We start from the raw sequence: 15,151 nt of genomic DNA on the forward strand, positions 1-15,151 counted from the left end.
TGGGTACAGATGTTCCTGTACACTATCCCAGCCACTTGTTTGTGCCGCTCAATGTACACTGATCCTGCCTGCATCTTGCACCCTGCCACAATGTGCTGGACCATCTGAGGGGCATCTTTGCACAGCCTGCACCTTGGGTCTGATCTGCTGTGGTAGACCGTGGCCTCTGTGGCCCTTGTACTTAGGGCCTGTTCTTGTGCTGTGATAATTAGTGCCTCCATGCTGTCTGTCAGTCCAGCATTCTCCAGCCACTGGTAGGTCTTCCTGATATCAGCCACTTCCTTTATCTGACGTTCCTATGCACCATGTAGGGGCTTGTCCCTCCATGTTGTTTGCTCCTCCACCTCTTTGCTCTCACCAGGTTTCTGTTGTCTGAGGCATTCACTTAGCAGCTAATCCTTTGGGGCCATCTCCTTGATGTACTTCTGGATTTTGGATGTTTCATCCTGGTTAGCGGCTCTGATGCTCATTAGTCCTCAGCCCCCCCTCTTTCCACTTTGTGTATAGCCTCAGGGTGCTGGACTTGGGGTGGAACCCTCCATGCATGGTAAAGAGCTTTCTTGTCTTGGTATCTGTGGCTTCTATGTCCTCCTTTGGCCAGCTTATGATCCCAGCTGGGTATCTGATGACTGGCAGTCCATACGTGTTGATGGCTCGGACCTTGTTCTGACCGTTCAGCTGACTTCTCAGGACTTGCCTTACTCTCTGGAGGTATTTGGTTGTGGTCGACTTCCTTACGGCCTCCTCTTGATTTCCATTGGCCTGTTAGATCCCACAGTACTCATAGCTGTTCTGGATAACTCCTATGTTGCCCTCTGGTAGGTCAACTCCTTCAGTTCTGATCATCTTGCCTCTCTTTGATACCATTTGATCACACTTGTCTAATCCGAATGCCATCCCCATGTCCTTGTTGTACATCCTGGTGGTGTGGATCAGTGAGTCGATTTCTCGCTCATTCTGTTCAGAGCTTGATGTCATCCATGTAGAGCAGGTGGTTTATTGTTAACCCCACTTTGGAATCAGTATCCATAGCAAGTCTTCCTGATGATCTGACTGAGGGCACTCAGGCCTATGCAGAACAGCAGTGGTGACAGTGCATCCCGTTGGTATGTGCCCCATTTGATGATGACTAAGAGGCCGTTTACACGTACACGGTGATTTCGATAAACGGAGACATCTTCCTTTGTTTGTGCCCTTTGTTTACACGCAAACGGAGATTTCTCCTCTGAAAACGAGTCTTTCTAAAAACTCCGGCCAGAGTGGAGATTTTGGAAAATTCGATTCTTGCGCGCTTGCATGTAAACTGAGATAAACGGAGATAAACGGAGTTATAGGCAGCCGACGTCACAGTATGCGCGTAACTTGCGCCTGTGTCAAAAGTGCGACCTATGTTGCTATGGTGACAATGGATACATGGAAGGCTTGAGCTTCTCGTTACACTGCCACCTACAGGTTTGGCGTGCTCTTGTGTATATATATACGGGTAAGTGTAAACGAAGATCTTTTTGAAAACGGAGACGGTGAAATGTCCATTTATGAAAATAGCCGGCAACGTGTAAACGGCCTCTTAGGCAGTGGGCTTTGAGTTGGCCTCCAGGTTCATCTTCCACTTTTCCATGGAGTTCTTTATGAAGGCTGTTAGTGTCCTGTTGATCTTGTATAGTTCCAGTCATTCCAGTATCTATGTGTGTGGCACTAAGTCGTAGGCTTTCTTGTAGTCAATCCAGGCGGTGCACAGGTTGGCCTTCCTGCTCTTGCAGTCTCGGGTGATTGCTCTGTTGAGCAGTAGCTGGTGCTTGGCTTCTCTGGTCTTCCCGCCAAATCCTTTCTGTGCCTCTCTCCTTATCTTGGCAGCCAGCCATCTCTTCCACAGAGGGTACTGGTTTTTATGTACTATGCCTATCTTGTATCCAAGCATCTCCAGGACTGTACTGTGAATCAGCTTGATGGTGTCAGTGATGGTATATATATACAGTACAGGCCAAAAGTTTGGACACACCTTCTCATTCAATGCGTTTTCTTTATTTTCATGACTATTTACATTGTAGATTCTCACTGAAGGCATCAAAACTATGAATGAACACATGTGGAGTTATGTACTTAACAAAAATAGGTGAAATAACTGAAAACATGTTTTATATTCTAGTTTCTTCAAAATAGCCACCCTTTGCTCTGATTACTGCTTTGCACACTCTTGGCATTCTCTCCATGAGCTTCAAGAGGTAGTCACCTGAAATGGTTTTCCAACATCTTGACCATTCAGCTGTTTAGCACTTGTTGGCCCCTTTGCCTTCACTCTGCGGTCCAGCTCACCCCAAACCATCTCGATTGGGTTCAGGTCCGGTGACTGTGGAGGCCAGGTCATCTGCCGCAGCACTCCATCACTCTCCTTCTTGGTCCTCCAGCCTGGAGGTGTGTTTGGGGTCATTGTCCTGTTGAAAAATAAATGATCGTCCAACTAAACGCAAACCGGATGGGATGGCATGTCGCTGCAGGATGCTGTGGTAGCCATGCTGGTTCAGTGTGCCTTCAATTTTGAATAAATCCCCAACAGTGTCACCAGCAAAACACCCCCACACCATCACCTCCTCCTCCATGCTTCACAGTGGGAACCAGGCATGTGGAATCCATCCGTTCACCTTTTCTGCGTCTCACAAAGACACGGCGGTTGGAACCAAAGATCTCAAATTTGGACTCATCAGACCAAAGCACAGATTTCCACTGGTCTAATGTCCATTCCTTGTGTTTCTTGGCCCAAACAAATCTCTTCTGTTCTGTTGCCTCCTTAGCAGTGGTTTCCTAGCAGCTATTTGACCATGAAGGCCTGATTCTCTGCAGTCTCCTCTTAACAGTTGTTCTAGAGATGGGTCTGCTGCTAGAACTCTGTGTGGCATTCATCTGGTCTCTGATCTGAGCTGCTGTTAACTTCCATTTCTGAGGCTGGTGACTGGATGAACTTATCCTCAGAAGCAGAGGTGACTCTTGGTCTTCCTTTCCTGGTCGGTCCTCATGTGTGCCAGTTTTGTAGCACTTGATGGTTTTTCTACTTGGGGACACATTTAAAGTTTTTGCAATTTTCCGGACTGACTGACCTTCATTTCTTAAAGTAATGATGGCCACTCGTTTTTCTTTAGTTAGCTGATTGGTTCTTGCCATAATATGAATTTTAACAGTTGTCCAATAGGGCTGTCGGCTGTGTATTAACCTGACTTCTGCACAACACAACTGATGGTCCCAACCCCATTGATTATGTATATTGTATATACAGTATATGTACACACATATAGCTATATACAGTAGTTCGCTACAGCCACTTAGTAAATACTGTTTTGCATGAAATGGACTTACAAACCGCTAACAGTGCTAAAACACGGAAATTACTCTAAGAGCAATGTGGTTTACCTCTCCCATGGAGCACAACAGCAAAAGGGGAGAGGTAAGGAGGTAGACAACCCTTTATAGGTGGGGTACCCCAAAGGTAAACGTAGGGGTACAGAAACTGGTTATCACACGCTCCAAATATTGAGTATGGAGGCCTAAGCATGTCAAGTAGTAACAACTGAAACAAATGTTGTGGAATTATAATACTTATTACAAATGTAGATTCAACTTCGTTACACATATTCCTGCTGTATAAATTAACCTGTTACATGTATATGTATATTGAGATGAATGGCTGTTACAGCAGCTGTTTAGTCAGTTTCATTTTGTAATTTGACATTATTCAAAATGCCACCACTTTACTTGTATTTTCTTTGAGTTCTATGACCAATCCATCTCATCTTCTGTGCTCAGCATCCAAGCCTCCCACCCTCATCCCACATCTGACCTGTTTCACTGGTAGAGGTGAAGCATACCGAGGCACCACTGCTGTAACTGAATCTGGCAAAACATGCCAGAGCTGGTCAGCTCAGATGCCACATCAACACGACCGCACGCCAGACAACAATCCCGGAAAGTAAGAGTTGCCGTAACTGAAAAATGTTGTTCTTGACAAAGAGGGACCTATGGCATGTTGTCTTTATTGTTTGGTTTGCCTGTGTTTAACATTATTACTGTCTGTTGTTTGTCAGAGGCCTGGTTAACAACTACTGTCGTAACCCGGCGATGAGGCAAGTCCTGGTGTTACACTACTGACCCTGACAGCCGCTGGGAGTACTGTGATGTGCCGAGCTGTGAGGATGGAGTCGGACCAGGTATAACAGTAATCAGTGGTGTTGATTTCTCACCAGTTTACAATAACATTAATGACAGTGGTGACGACACACACACACACACACACACACACACACACACACACACACACATATTTACATTTGACATTTGACATTTGGCATTCATACATATATACTGTATATGTGTGTCTTTGTGTGTACTGTTTGTATTAATTTACATTTATGTAACCAGTGGACTCTAGTGATGTCTGCGTTGTATAGATATAAAACGGCCCAGACTGTGGATATCTTTGGAGGCAATCTCTGTTTATTCCTGACAACAGGTGGTAAAAACAAAAATCGTCTGTCATACACAACATGCAAACTCCAGCTCATACACAAATTAAGCAACACAAGATAGTGTTAGCATAAAATGAATTTATAAACAACTAACAGAGCTAAAACACGGAAATTACTCTAAGAGCAATGTGTCTTACCTCTCCCACGGAGCACAACAGCAACAGGGAGAGGTAAGGAGGGAGACACCCTTTATAGGTGGGGTACCCCCAAAGTTGAACATAGGGGTACAGAAACTGGTTATCAAACGCTCCAAATATTGAGTGCGAAGGCCTAAGCATGTCAAGTAATAACAACTGAAACAAATGTTGTGGAATTATAATACTTATTACAAATGTACATTTAATTTACACATATTACTGCTGTATAAATTAACCTGTTACATTTATATATATATATATATATATTGTATATGAGTGGCTGTTAGAGCAGCTGTTCAGTCAGTTTCATTTTGCAATTTGACATCATTTAAAGCACCACTACTTTACTTGTATTTTCTTTGAGTTCTATAACCAATCCATCTCATCTTCTGTGCTCAGCATCCAAGCCTCCCACTCTCATCCCACATCTGACCTGTTTCACCGGTAAAGGTGAAGCATACCGAGGCACCACTGCTGTAACTGAATCTGGCAAAACATGCCAGAGCTGGTCGGCTCAGACACCCCACCAACACAGCCGCACACCACACAACTATCCTGACAAGTAAGAGCTACTGTAACTGACAAATGTTGTTCTTGATAAAAGAGGGACCTATGGCATGTTTCCTTGATTTTTGGGTTTGCCTGTGTTCACCATTATTACTGTCTGTTGTTTGTCAGAGGCCTGGTTAGCAACTACTGTCGTAACCCTGACAATGAGAGGAGACCCTGGTGTTACACTACTGACTCTGAAAGCCGCTGGGAGTACTGCAGTGTGCCACGTTGTGAGGATGCAGCCAGACCAGGTATAACAGTAATCAGTGGTGATGATTTCTCACCACTGTTATTCATATCCATTTACTGTATAGGCTATGTACGTGTGTATGTGTGTGTGTGTGTGTTTGTGCGTGTGTGTGTCTACATATATATATATATATATACACCCATCAGCCAAAAAACACAGACAGGGGAAGTGAGTAACTTTGATCATTTTGTTCCAATGCATTGTTCTGCTGGGAAACCTTTGGTTCTGGCATTCATGTGGATACCACCTGACATCTTCCACCCACCATTGCAGACCAAGTACCCCCCCTCATAGCAACAGTGCTCCACAATGGCAGTGCCCCCCCAGCAGAAAAAAGCAGCATGCCACACTACAAAAACTGTTTAGAAATGGCCTGTGAAGCATGAGACAAAGCTCAAGGTGTCGACCTGGCTCCTGAATTTCTCAGGTCCCAATCTGCTAAAGGATTCTTGTGATGGGCTGATACCCCAGATGTACCCCTAATCCAAGGTGGGGCCTTCTTGGATCGGACTTGGCTCTGACCTGTCGAGGCATGGACACAGGATCTCTGGGAGTGTCCTGCAATGTCTGGCACTAGTGTGTTGGTGGCAGATCCATTTAGTCCAGTGGGTTGTGAGGTGGGTAAATGGCATATGCCACAGATCTGGGGAATTTGGAGGCCAGGTTGACACTTTGAGGTCTTTGTCCCATTCCTTGGGCCAATCCTGAGCAATGTATTCAGTGTGGCATGGTGCATTGTCCTGCTGGGTGGCCACTGCCATTGGGGAGTACTGTTGCCATGAAGGGGGGTACTTGGTCTACAACTGTGTTTGAGTGGGTGGAACATGTCAGGTGGTATCAACATGAATGCCAGAACCAAAGGTTTCCCAGCAGAACAATGCATTGGAACAAAATAATGAAAGTTATTCAACTCACCTGTCAGTGGTTTTAATGTTTTGGTTGATCGGTGGATATAAAATCACACTCTCAACCTCTTCGGTGGTATCTGTATCATCCTCAAGCTGGGGTCCTCTACCAATCAGAGGCCTGGGAGTCAGAGGGTTCTGCACAGTATCTTAGCTGTTCCTAGGCCTGCACACTTCTGCACTGAGGCTTCAGATGTTGTTCCTGGAATCTGCCGGAGCCACTCTCCCAGTTTGGGGGTCACTGCCCCAAGTGCTCCTACTACCATGGAGACCACGTCAACTTTGACCTTGCACATCTGTTCCACCTGTTCTTTCAACCCTTGATCCCTCTCCACCTTTTCATGTTCCTTCTTTTTGATGTTGCTGTCGGCTGGTAGCGCACCATCTACCACCACTGCCCTCTTCTGGTGTTTCTTAACCACCACTATATCCGGTTGGGTAGCAAGCAGCTGTTCGTCAGTCTGGAAGTTTAAGTCCCACAAGATCTTAGCCCTGTTGTTCTCAACCACCTTTTCTGGTGTCTTCCATCGGTATTTGGGTACTTCAAGTCCATACTGGGTACAGATGTTCCTGTACACTATCCCAGCCACTTGTTTGTGCCTCTCTCCTTATCTTGGCCGCCAGCCATCTCTTCCACAGAGGGTACTGGTTTTTATGTACTATGCCTATCTTGTATCCAAGCATCTCCAGGACTGTACTGTGAATCAGCTTGATGGTGTCAGTGATGGTCTAAATATATATATATATATATATATATATATATATATATATATATATATATATATATATATATGTATATATATATACATATATATACATATATATATATATATATATATATATACATATATATGTACTGCATATACAGTATATGCACAAATATAGCTATATACACTAGTTAGCTATAGCCATTTAGTAATTACTATTTTCACAGTCAATTTCATTTTGCAATTTGACATTATTTAAAGCACCTCTACTTTACTTGTATTTCCTTTGAGTTCTATGACCAATCCATCTCATCTTCTGTGCTCAGCATCCAAGACCCACCCTCATCCCACATCTGACCTGTTTCACCAGTAAAGGTGAAGCCTAATGAGGCACCACTGCTCCAGCTCCAGCCCTTATACAAATTAAGCGACACAAGATAGTGTTAGCATGAAATGGACTTACAAACCGCTAACAGTGCTAAAACACGGAAATTACTGCAAGAGCAATGTGATTTACCTCTCCCATGAAGCACAACAGCAAAAGGGGAGAGGTAAGGAGGTAGACAACCCTTTATAGGTGGGCTACCCCAAAGGTAAACGTAGGGGTACAGAAACTGGTTATCACACGCTCCAAATATTGAGTATGAAGGTCTAAGTATGTCAAGTAATAACAACTGAAACAAATGTTGTGGAATTATAATACATATTACAAATGTAGATTCAACTTCGTTACACATATTCCTGCTGTATAAATGACCCTGTTACATTTATATGTATATTGGAGATGAATGGCTGTTACAGCAGCTGTTTAGTCAGTTTCATTTTGTAATTTGACATTATTCAAAATGCCACCACTTTACTTGTATTTTCTTTGAGTTCTATGACCAATCCATCTCATCTTCTGTGCTCAGCATCCAAGCCTCCCACCCTCATCCCACATCTGACCTGTTTCACTGGTAGAGGTGAAGCATACCGAGGCACCACTACTGTAACTGAATCTGGCAAAACATGCCAGAGCTGGTCAGCTCAGATGCCCACATCAACACGACCGCACACGCCAGACAACAATCCCGGAAAGTAAGAGTTGCTGTAACTGAAAAATGTTGTTCTTGACAAAAGAGGGACCTATGGCATGTTGTCTTCATTGTTTGGTTTGCCTGTGTTTCACATTATTACTGTCTGTTGTTTGTCAGAGACCTGGTTAACAACTACTGTCGTAACCCGACAATGAGGCAAGTCCCTGGTGTTACACTACTGACCCTGACAGCCGCTGGGAGTACTGTGATGTGCCGAGCTGTGAGGATGGAGTCGGACCAGGTATAACAGTAATCAGTGGTGTTGATTTCTCACCAGTTTACAATAACATTAATGACAGTGGTGACGACACACACACACACACACACACACACATACATTTACAATATATGTATGAATGCCAAATGTAAATGTGTGTGTGTGTGTGTGTGTGTGTGTGTGTGTGTATGTAATAATTTACATTTAAGTAACCAGTGGACTCTAGTGATATCTACGTTGTGTAGATATAAAGAGGCCCAGACTGTGGATATCTTTGGAGGCAATCTCTGTTTATTCCTGACAACAGGTGGAAAAAACAAAAATCGTCTGTCATACACAACATGCAAACTCCAGCCACTACACAAATTAAGCGACACAAGATAGTGTTAGCATAAAATGAACTTATAAACAACTAACAGAGCTAAAACACGGAAATTACTCTAAGAGCAATGTTGCTTACCTTCTCCCACGGAGCACAACAGCAACAGGGGAGAGGTACGGGGGTAGACACCCCTTTATAGGTGGGGTACCCCTAAAGCTGAAAATAGGGGTCCAACAACTGGTTATCAACGCTGCAAATATTGAGTATGGAGGCCTAAGCATGTCAGGTAATAACAACTGAAACAAATGTTGTGGAATTATAATACTTATTACAAATGTACATTCAACATTTAATTTACACATATATTTTCCTGCTGTATAAATGACCTGTTACATTTATATATATATGTATTGTGTATGAATGGCTGTTACAGCAGCTATTTTGTCAGATAGCACCACTACTTTACTTGTATTTTCTTTGAGTTCTATGACCAATCCATCTCATCTTCTGTGCTCAGCATCCAAGCCTCCCACCATGATCCCACATCAGACCTGTTTCACCGGTGAAGGTGAAGCATACCGAGGCACCACTGCTGTAACTGAATCTGGCAAAACATGCCAGAGCTGGTCGGCTCAGACGCCACACCAACACAGCCGCACACCACACAACTATCCTGACAAGTAAGAGCTACTGTAACTGAAAAATAAATGTTGTTCTTGATAAAAGGGGGACCTATGGCATGTTGCCTTCATTGTTTGGTTTGACCGTGTTTATCATCATTACTGTCTGTTGTTTGTCAGAGGCCTGGATAACAATTACTGTCGTAACCCCGACAATGAGAGGAGACCCTGGTGTTACACTACTGACTCTGAAAGCCGCTGGGAGTACTGCAGTGTGCCACGCTGTGAGGATGCAGCCAGACCAGGTATAACAGTAATCAATGGTGATGATTTCTCACCACTGTTATTCATATCCATTTACTGTATAGGCTGTGTGTGTGTGTGTGTGTGTGTGTGTGTGTGTGTGTGTGTGTGTGTGTGTGTGTGTGTCTACATATATATATATATATATATATATATATATATATATATATATATATATATACACCCATCAGCCAAAAAACACAGACAGGGGAAGTGAGTAACTTTGATCATTTTGTTCCAATGCATTGTTCTGCTGGGAAACCTTTGGTTCTGGCATTCATGTGGATACCACCTGACATCTTCCACCCACCATTGCAGACCAAGTACCCCCCCTCATAGCAACAGTGCTCCACGATGGCAGTGCCCCCCCAGCAGAAAAAAGCAGCATGCCACACTACAAAAACTGTTTAGAAATGGCCTGTGGAGCATGAGACAAAGCTCAAGGTGTCGACCTGGCTCCTGAATTTCTCAGGTCCCAATCTGCTAAAGGATTCTTGTGATGTGCTGATACCCCAGATGTACCCCTAATCCAAGGTGGGGCCTCCTTGGATCGGACTTGGCTCTGACCTGTCGAGGCATGGACACAGGATCTCTGGGAGTGTCCTGCAATGTCTAGCACTAGTGTGTTGGTGGCAGATCCATTTAGTCCAGTGGGTTGTGAGGTGGGTAAATGGCATATGCCACAGATCTGGGGAATTTGGAGGCCAGGTTGACACTTTGAGGTCTTTGTCCCATTCCTTGGGCCAATCCTGAGCAATGTATTCAGTGTGGCATGGTGCATTGTCCTGCTGGGTGGCCACTGCCATTGGGGAGTACTGTTGCCATGAAGGGGGGTACTTGGTCTACAACTGTGTTTGAGTGGGTGGAACATGTCAGGTGGTATCAACATGAATGCCAGAACCAAAGGTTTCCCAGCAGAACAATGCATTGGAACAAAATAATGAAAGTTATTCAACTCACCTGTCAGTGGTTTTAATGTTTTGGTTGATCGGTGGATATAAAATCACACTCTCAACCTCTTCGGGTGGTATCTGTATCATCCTCAAGCTGGGGTCCTCTACCAATCAGAGGCCTGGGAGTCAGAGGGTTCTGCACAGTATCTTAGCTGTTCCTAGGCCTGCACACTTCTGCACTGAGGCTTCAGATGTTGTTCCTGGAATCTGCCGGAGCCACTCTCCCAGTTTGGGGTCACTGCCCCAAGTGCTCCTGCTACCATGGAGACCACGTCAACTTTGACCTTGCACATCTGTTCCACCTGTTCTTTCAACCCTTGATCCCTCTCCACCTTTTCATGTTCCTTCTTTTTGATGTTGCTGTCGGCTGGTAGCGCACCATCTACCACCACTGCCCTCTTCTGGTGTTTCTTAACCACCACTATATCCAGTTGGGTAGCCAGCAGCTGTTCGTCAGTCTGGAAGCTTAAGTCCCACAAGATCTTAGCCCTGTTGTTCTCAACCACCTTTGCTGGTGTCTTCCATCGGTATTTGGGTACTTCAAGTCCATACTGGGTACAGATGTTCCTGTACACTATCCCAGCCACTTGTTTGTGCCGCTCAATGTACACTGATCCTGCCTGCATCTTGCACCCTGCCACAATGTGCTGGACCATCTGAGGGGCATCTTTGCACAGCCTGCACCTTGGGTCTGATCTGCTGTGGTAGACCGTGGCCTCTGTGGCCCTTGTACTTAGGGCCTGTTCTTGTGCTGTGATAATTAGTGCCTCCATGCTGTCTGTCAGTCCAGCATTCTCCAGCCACTGGTAGGTCTTCCTGATATCAGCCACTTCCTTTATCTGACGTTCCTATGCACCATGTAGGGCTTGTCCCTCCATGTTGTTTGCTCCTCCACCTCTTTGCTCTCACCAGGTTTCTGTTGTCTGAGGCATTCACTTAGCAGCTAATCCTTTGGGGCCATCTCCTTGATGTACTTCTGGATTTTGGATGTTTCATCCTGGTTAGCAGCTCTGATGCTCATTAGTCCTCAGCCCCCCCTCTTTCCACTTTGTGTATAGCCTCAGGGTGCTGGACTTGGGGTGGAACCCTCCATGCATGGTGAAGAGCTTTCTTGTCTCTATATCTGTGGCTTCTATCTCCTCCTTTGGCCAGCTTATGATCCCAGCTGGGTATCTGATGACTGGCAGTGCGTACATGTTGCTGGCTCGGACATTGATCTGACCATTCAGCTGACTTCTCAGGACTTGCCTTACTCTCTAGAGGTATTTGGTTGTGGTCAACTTCCTTGCGGCCTCCTCATGATTCCATTAGCCTGTTAGATCCCACAGTACTTGTGGCTGTTCTGGATATCTCCTATGTTGCCCTCTGGTAGGTCAACTCCTTCAGTTCTGATCATCTTGCCTCTCTTTGATACCATTTGATCACACTTGTCTAATCCGAATGCCATCCCCATGTCCTTGTTGTACATCCTGGTGGTGTGGATCAGTGAGTCGATTTCTCGCTCATTCTGTTCGTAGAGCTTGATGTCATCCATGTAGAGCAGGTGGTTTATTGTTAACCCCGCTTTGGAATCAGTATCCATAGCAAGTCTTCCTGATGATCTGACTGAGGGCACTCAGGCCTATGCAGAACAGCAGTGGTGACAGTGCATCCCGTTGGTATGTGCCCCATTTGATGATGACTAAGAGGCCGTTTACACGTACACGGTGATTTCGATAAACGGAGACATCTTCCTTTGTTTGTGCCCTTCGTTTACACACAAACGGAGATTTCTCCTCTGAAAACGAGTCTTTCTAAAAACTCCGGCCAGAGTGGAGATTTTGGAAAATTCCGGTTGCGCGTTTGCATGTAAACTGAGATAAACGGAGATAAACGGAGTTATAGGCAGCCGACGTCTCAGTATGCGCCGTAACTTGCGCCTGTGTCAAAAGTGCGACCTATGTTGCTATGGTGACAATGGATACATGGAAGGCTTGAGCTTCTCGTTACACTGCCACCTACAGGTTTGGCGTGCTCTTGTGTATATATATACGGGTAAGTGTAAACGAAGATCTTTTTGAAACGGAGACGGTGAAATGTCCATTTATGAAAATAGCCGGCAACGTGTAAACGGCCTCTTAGGCAGTGGGCTTTGAGTTGGCCTCCAGGTTCATCTTCCACTTTTCCATGGAGTTCTTTATGAAGGCTGTTAGTGTCCTGTTGATCTTGTATAGTTCCAGTCATTCCAGTATCTATGTGTGTGGCACTAAGTCGTAGGCTTTCTTGTAGTCAATCCAGGCGGTGCACAGGTTGGCCTTCCTGCTCTTGCAGTCTCGGGTGATTGCTCTGTTGAGCAGTAGCTGGTGCTTGGCTTCTCTGGTCTTCCCGCCAAATCCTTTCTGTGCCTCTCTCCTTATCTTGGCCGCCAGCCATCTCTTCCACAGAGGGTACTGGTTTTTATGTACTATGCCTATCTTGTATCCAAGCATCTCCAGGACTGTACTGTGAATCAGCTTGATGGTGTCAGTGATGGTATATATCTATATGTATATATGTATATTGTATATACAGTATATGTACACACATATAGCTATATACAGTAGTTAGCTATAGCCACTTAGTAATTACTATTTTGCATGAAATGGACTTACAAACCGCTAACAGTGCTAAAACACGGAAATTACTCTAAGAGCAATGTGGTTTACCTCTCCCATGGAGCACAACAGCAAAAGAGGAGAGGTAAGGAGGTAGACAACCCTTTATAGGTGGGGTACCCCAAAGGTAAACGTAGGGGTACAGAAACTGGTTATCACACGCTCCAAATATTGAGTATGGAGGCCTAAGCATGTCAAGTAGTAACAACTGAAACAAATGTTGTGGAATTATAATACTTATTACAAATGTAGATTCAACTTCGTTACACATATTCCTGCTGTATAAATGACCCTGTTACATTTATATGTATATTGGAGATGAATGGCTGTTACAGCAGCTGTTTAGTCAGTTTCATTTTGTAATTTGACATTATTCAAAATGCCACCACTTTACTTGTATTTTCTTTGAGTTCTATGACCAATCCATCTCATCTTCTGTGCTCAGCATCCAAGCCTCCCACCCTCATCCCACATCTGACCTGTTTCACTGGTAGAGGTGAAGCATACCGAGGCACCACTGCTGTAACTGAATCTGGCAAAACATGCCAGGGCTGGTCAGCTCAGATGCCACATCAACATGACCGCACGCCAGACAACAATCCCGGAAAGTAAGAGTTGCCGTAACTGAAAAATGTTGTTCTTGACAAAAGAGGGACCTATGGCATGTTGTCCTCATTGTTTGGTTTGCCTGTGTTTAACATTATTACTGTCTGTTGTTTGTCAGAGGCCTGGTTAACAACTCGACGATGAGGCAAGTCCCTGGTGTTACACTACTGACCCTGACAGCCGCTGGGAGTACTGTGATGTGCCGAGCTGTGAGGATGGAGTCGGACCAGGTATAACAGTAATCAGTGGTGTTGATTTCTCACCAGTTTACAATAACATTAATGACAGTGGTGATGACACACACACACACACACACACACACACACACATACATTTACATTTGACATTTGGCATTCATACATATATACTGTATATGTGTGTCTTTGTGTGTACTGTTTGTATTAATTTACATTTATGTAACCAGTGGACTCTAGTGATGTCTGCGTTGTGTAGATATAAAGCGGCCCAGACTGTGGATATCTTTGGAGGCAATCTCTGTTTATTCCTGACAACAGGTGGTAAAAACAAAAATCGTCTGTCATACACAACATGCAAACTCCAGCCACTACACAAATTAAGCGACACAAGATAGTGTTAGCATAAAATGAACTTATAAACAACTAACAGAGCTAAAACACGGAAATTACTCTAAGAGCAATGTGTCTTACCTCTCCCACGGAGCACAACAGCAACAGGGGAGAGGTAAGGAGGGAGACACCCCTTTATAGGTGGGGTACCCCCAAAGTTGAACATAGGGGTACAGAAACTGGTTATCAAACGCTCCAAATATTGAGTGCGAAGGCCTAAGCATGTCAAGTAATGACAACTGAAACAAATGTTGTGGAATTATAATACTTATTACAAATGTACATTTAATTTACACATATTACTGCTGTATAAATTAACCTGTTACATTTATATATATATATATATATATTGTATATGAGTGGCTGTTACAGCAGCTGTTCAGTCAGTTTCATTTTGCAATTTGACATCATTTAAAGCACCACTACTTTACTTGTATTTTCTTTGAGTTCTATGACCAATCCATCTCATCTTCTGTGCTCAGCATCCAAGCCTCCCACCCTCATCCCACATCTGACCTGTTTCACCGGTAAAGGTGAAGCATTCCGAGGCACCACTGCTGTAACTGAATCTGGCAAAACATGCCAGAGCTGGTCGGCTCAGACGCCCCACCAACACAGCCGCACACCACACAAACTATCCTGACAAGTAAGAGCTACTGTAACTGACAAATGTTGTTCTTGATAAAAGAGGGACCTATGGCATGTTTCCTTGATTTTTGGGTTTGCCTGTGTTCATCATTATTACTGTCTGTTGTTTGTCAGAGGCCTG

General features: G+C 44.4%; 1 protein-coding gene across 1 annotated transcript in view; it reads left to right on the forward strand.

Annotated features, from left to right (window-relative positions):
- LOC125888556 (apolipoprotein(a)-like) overlaps window positions 1-15,151 on the forward strand; it is a 101,908-nt gene that overhangs the window by 28,271 nt on the left and 58,486 nt on the right. The window contains 6 exon segments of the mRNA XM_049575959.1: window positions 3,796-3,958; window positions 9,481-9,605; window positions 13,635-13,797; window positions 13,914-13,929; window positions 13,932-14,025; window positions 14,865-15,014. Of these exon segments, the coding sequence (XP_049431916.1) occupies window positions 3,796-3,958; window positions 9,481-9,605; window positions 13,635-13,797; window positions 13,914-13,929; window positions 13,932-14,025; window positions 14,865-15,014 (711 nt within the window).

This window comes from Epinephelus fuscoguttatus, linkage group LG5 (genome assembly GCF_011397635.1).
Source record: "Epinephelus fuscoguttatus linkage group LG5, E.fuscoguttatus.final_Chr_v1".
NCBI classification, from domain to species: Eukaryota; Metazoa; Chordata; class Actinopteri; order Perciformes; family Serranidae; genus Epinephelus; species Epinephelus fuscoguttatus.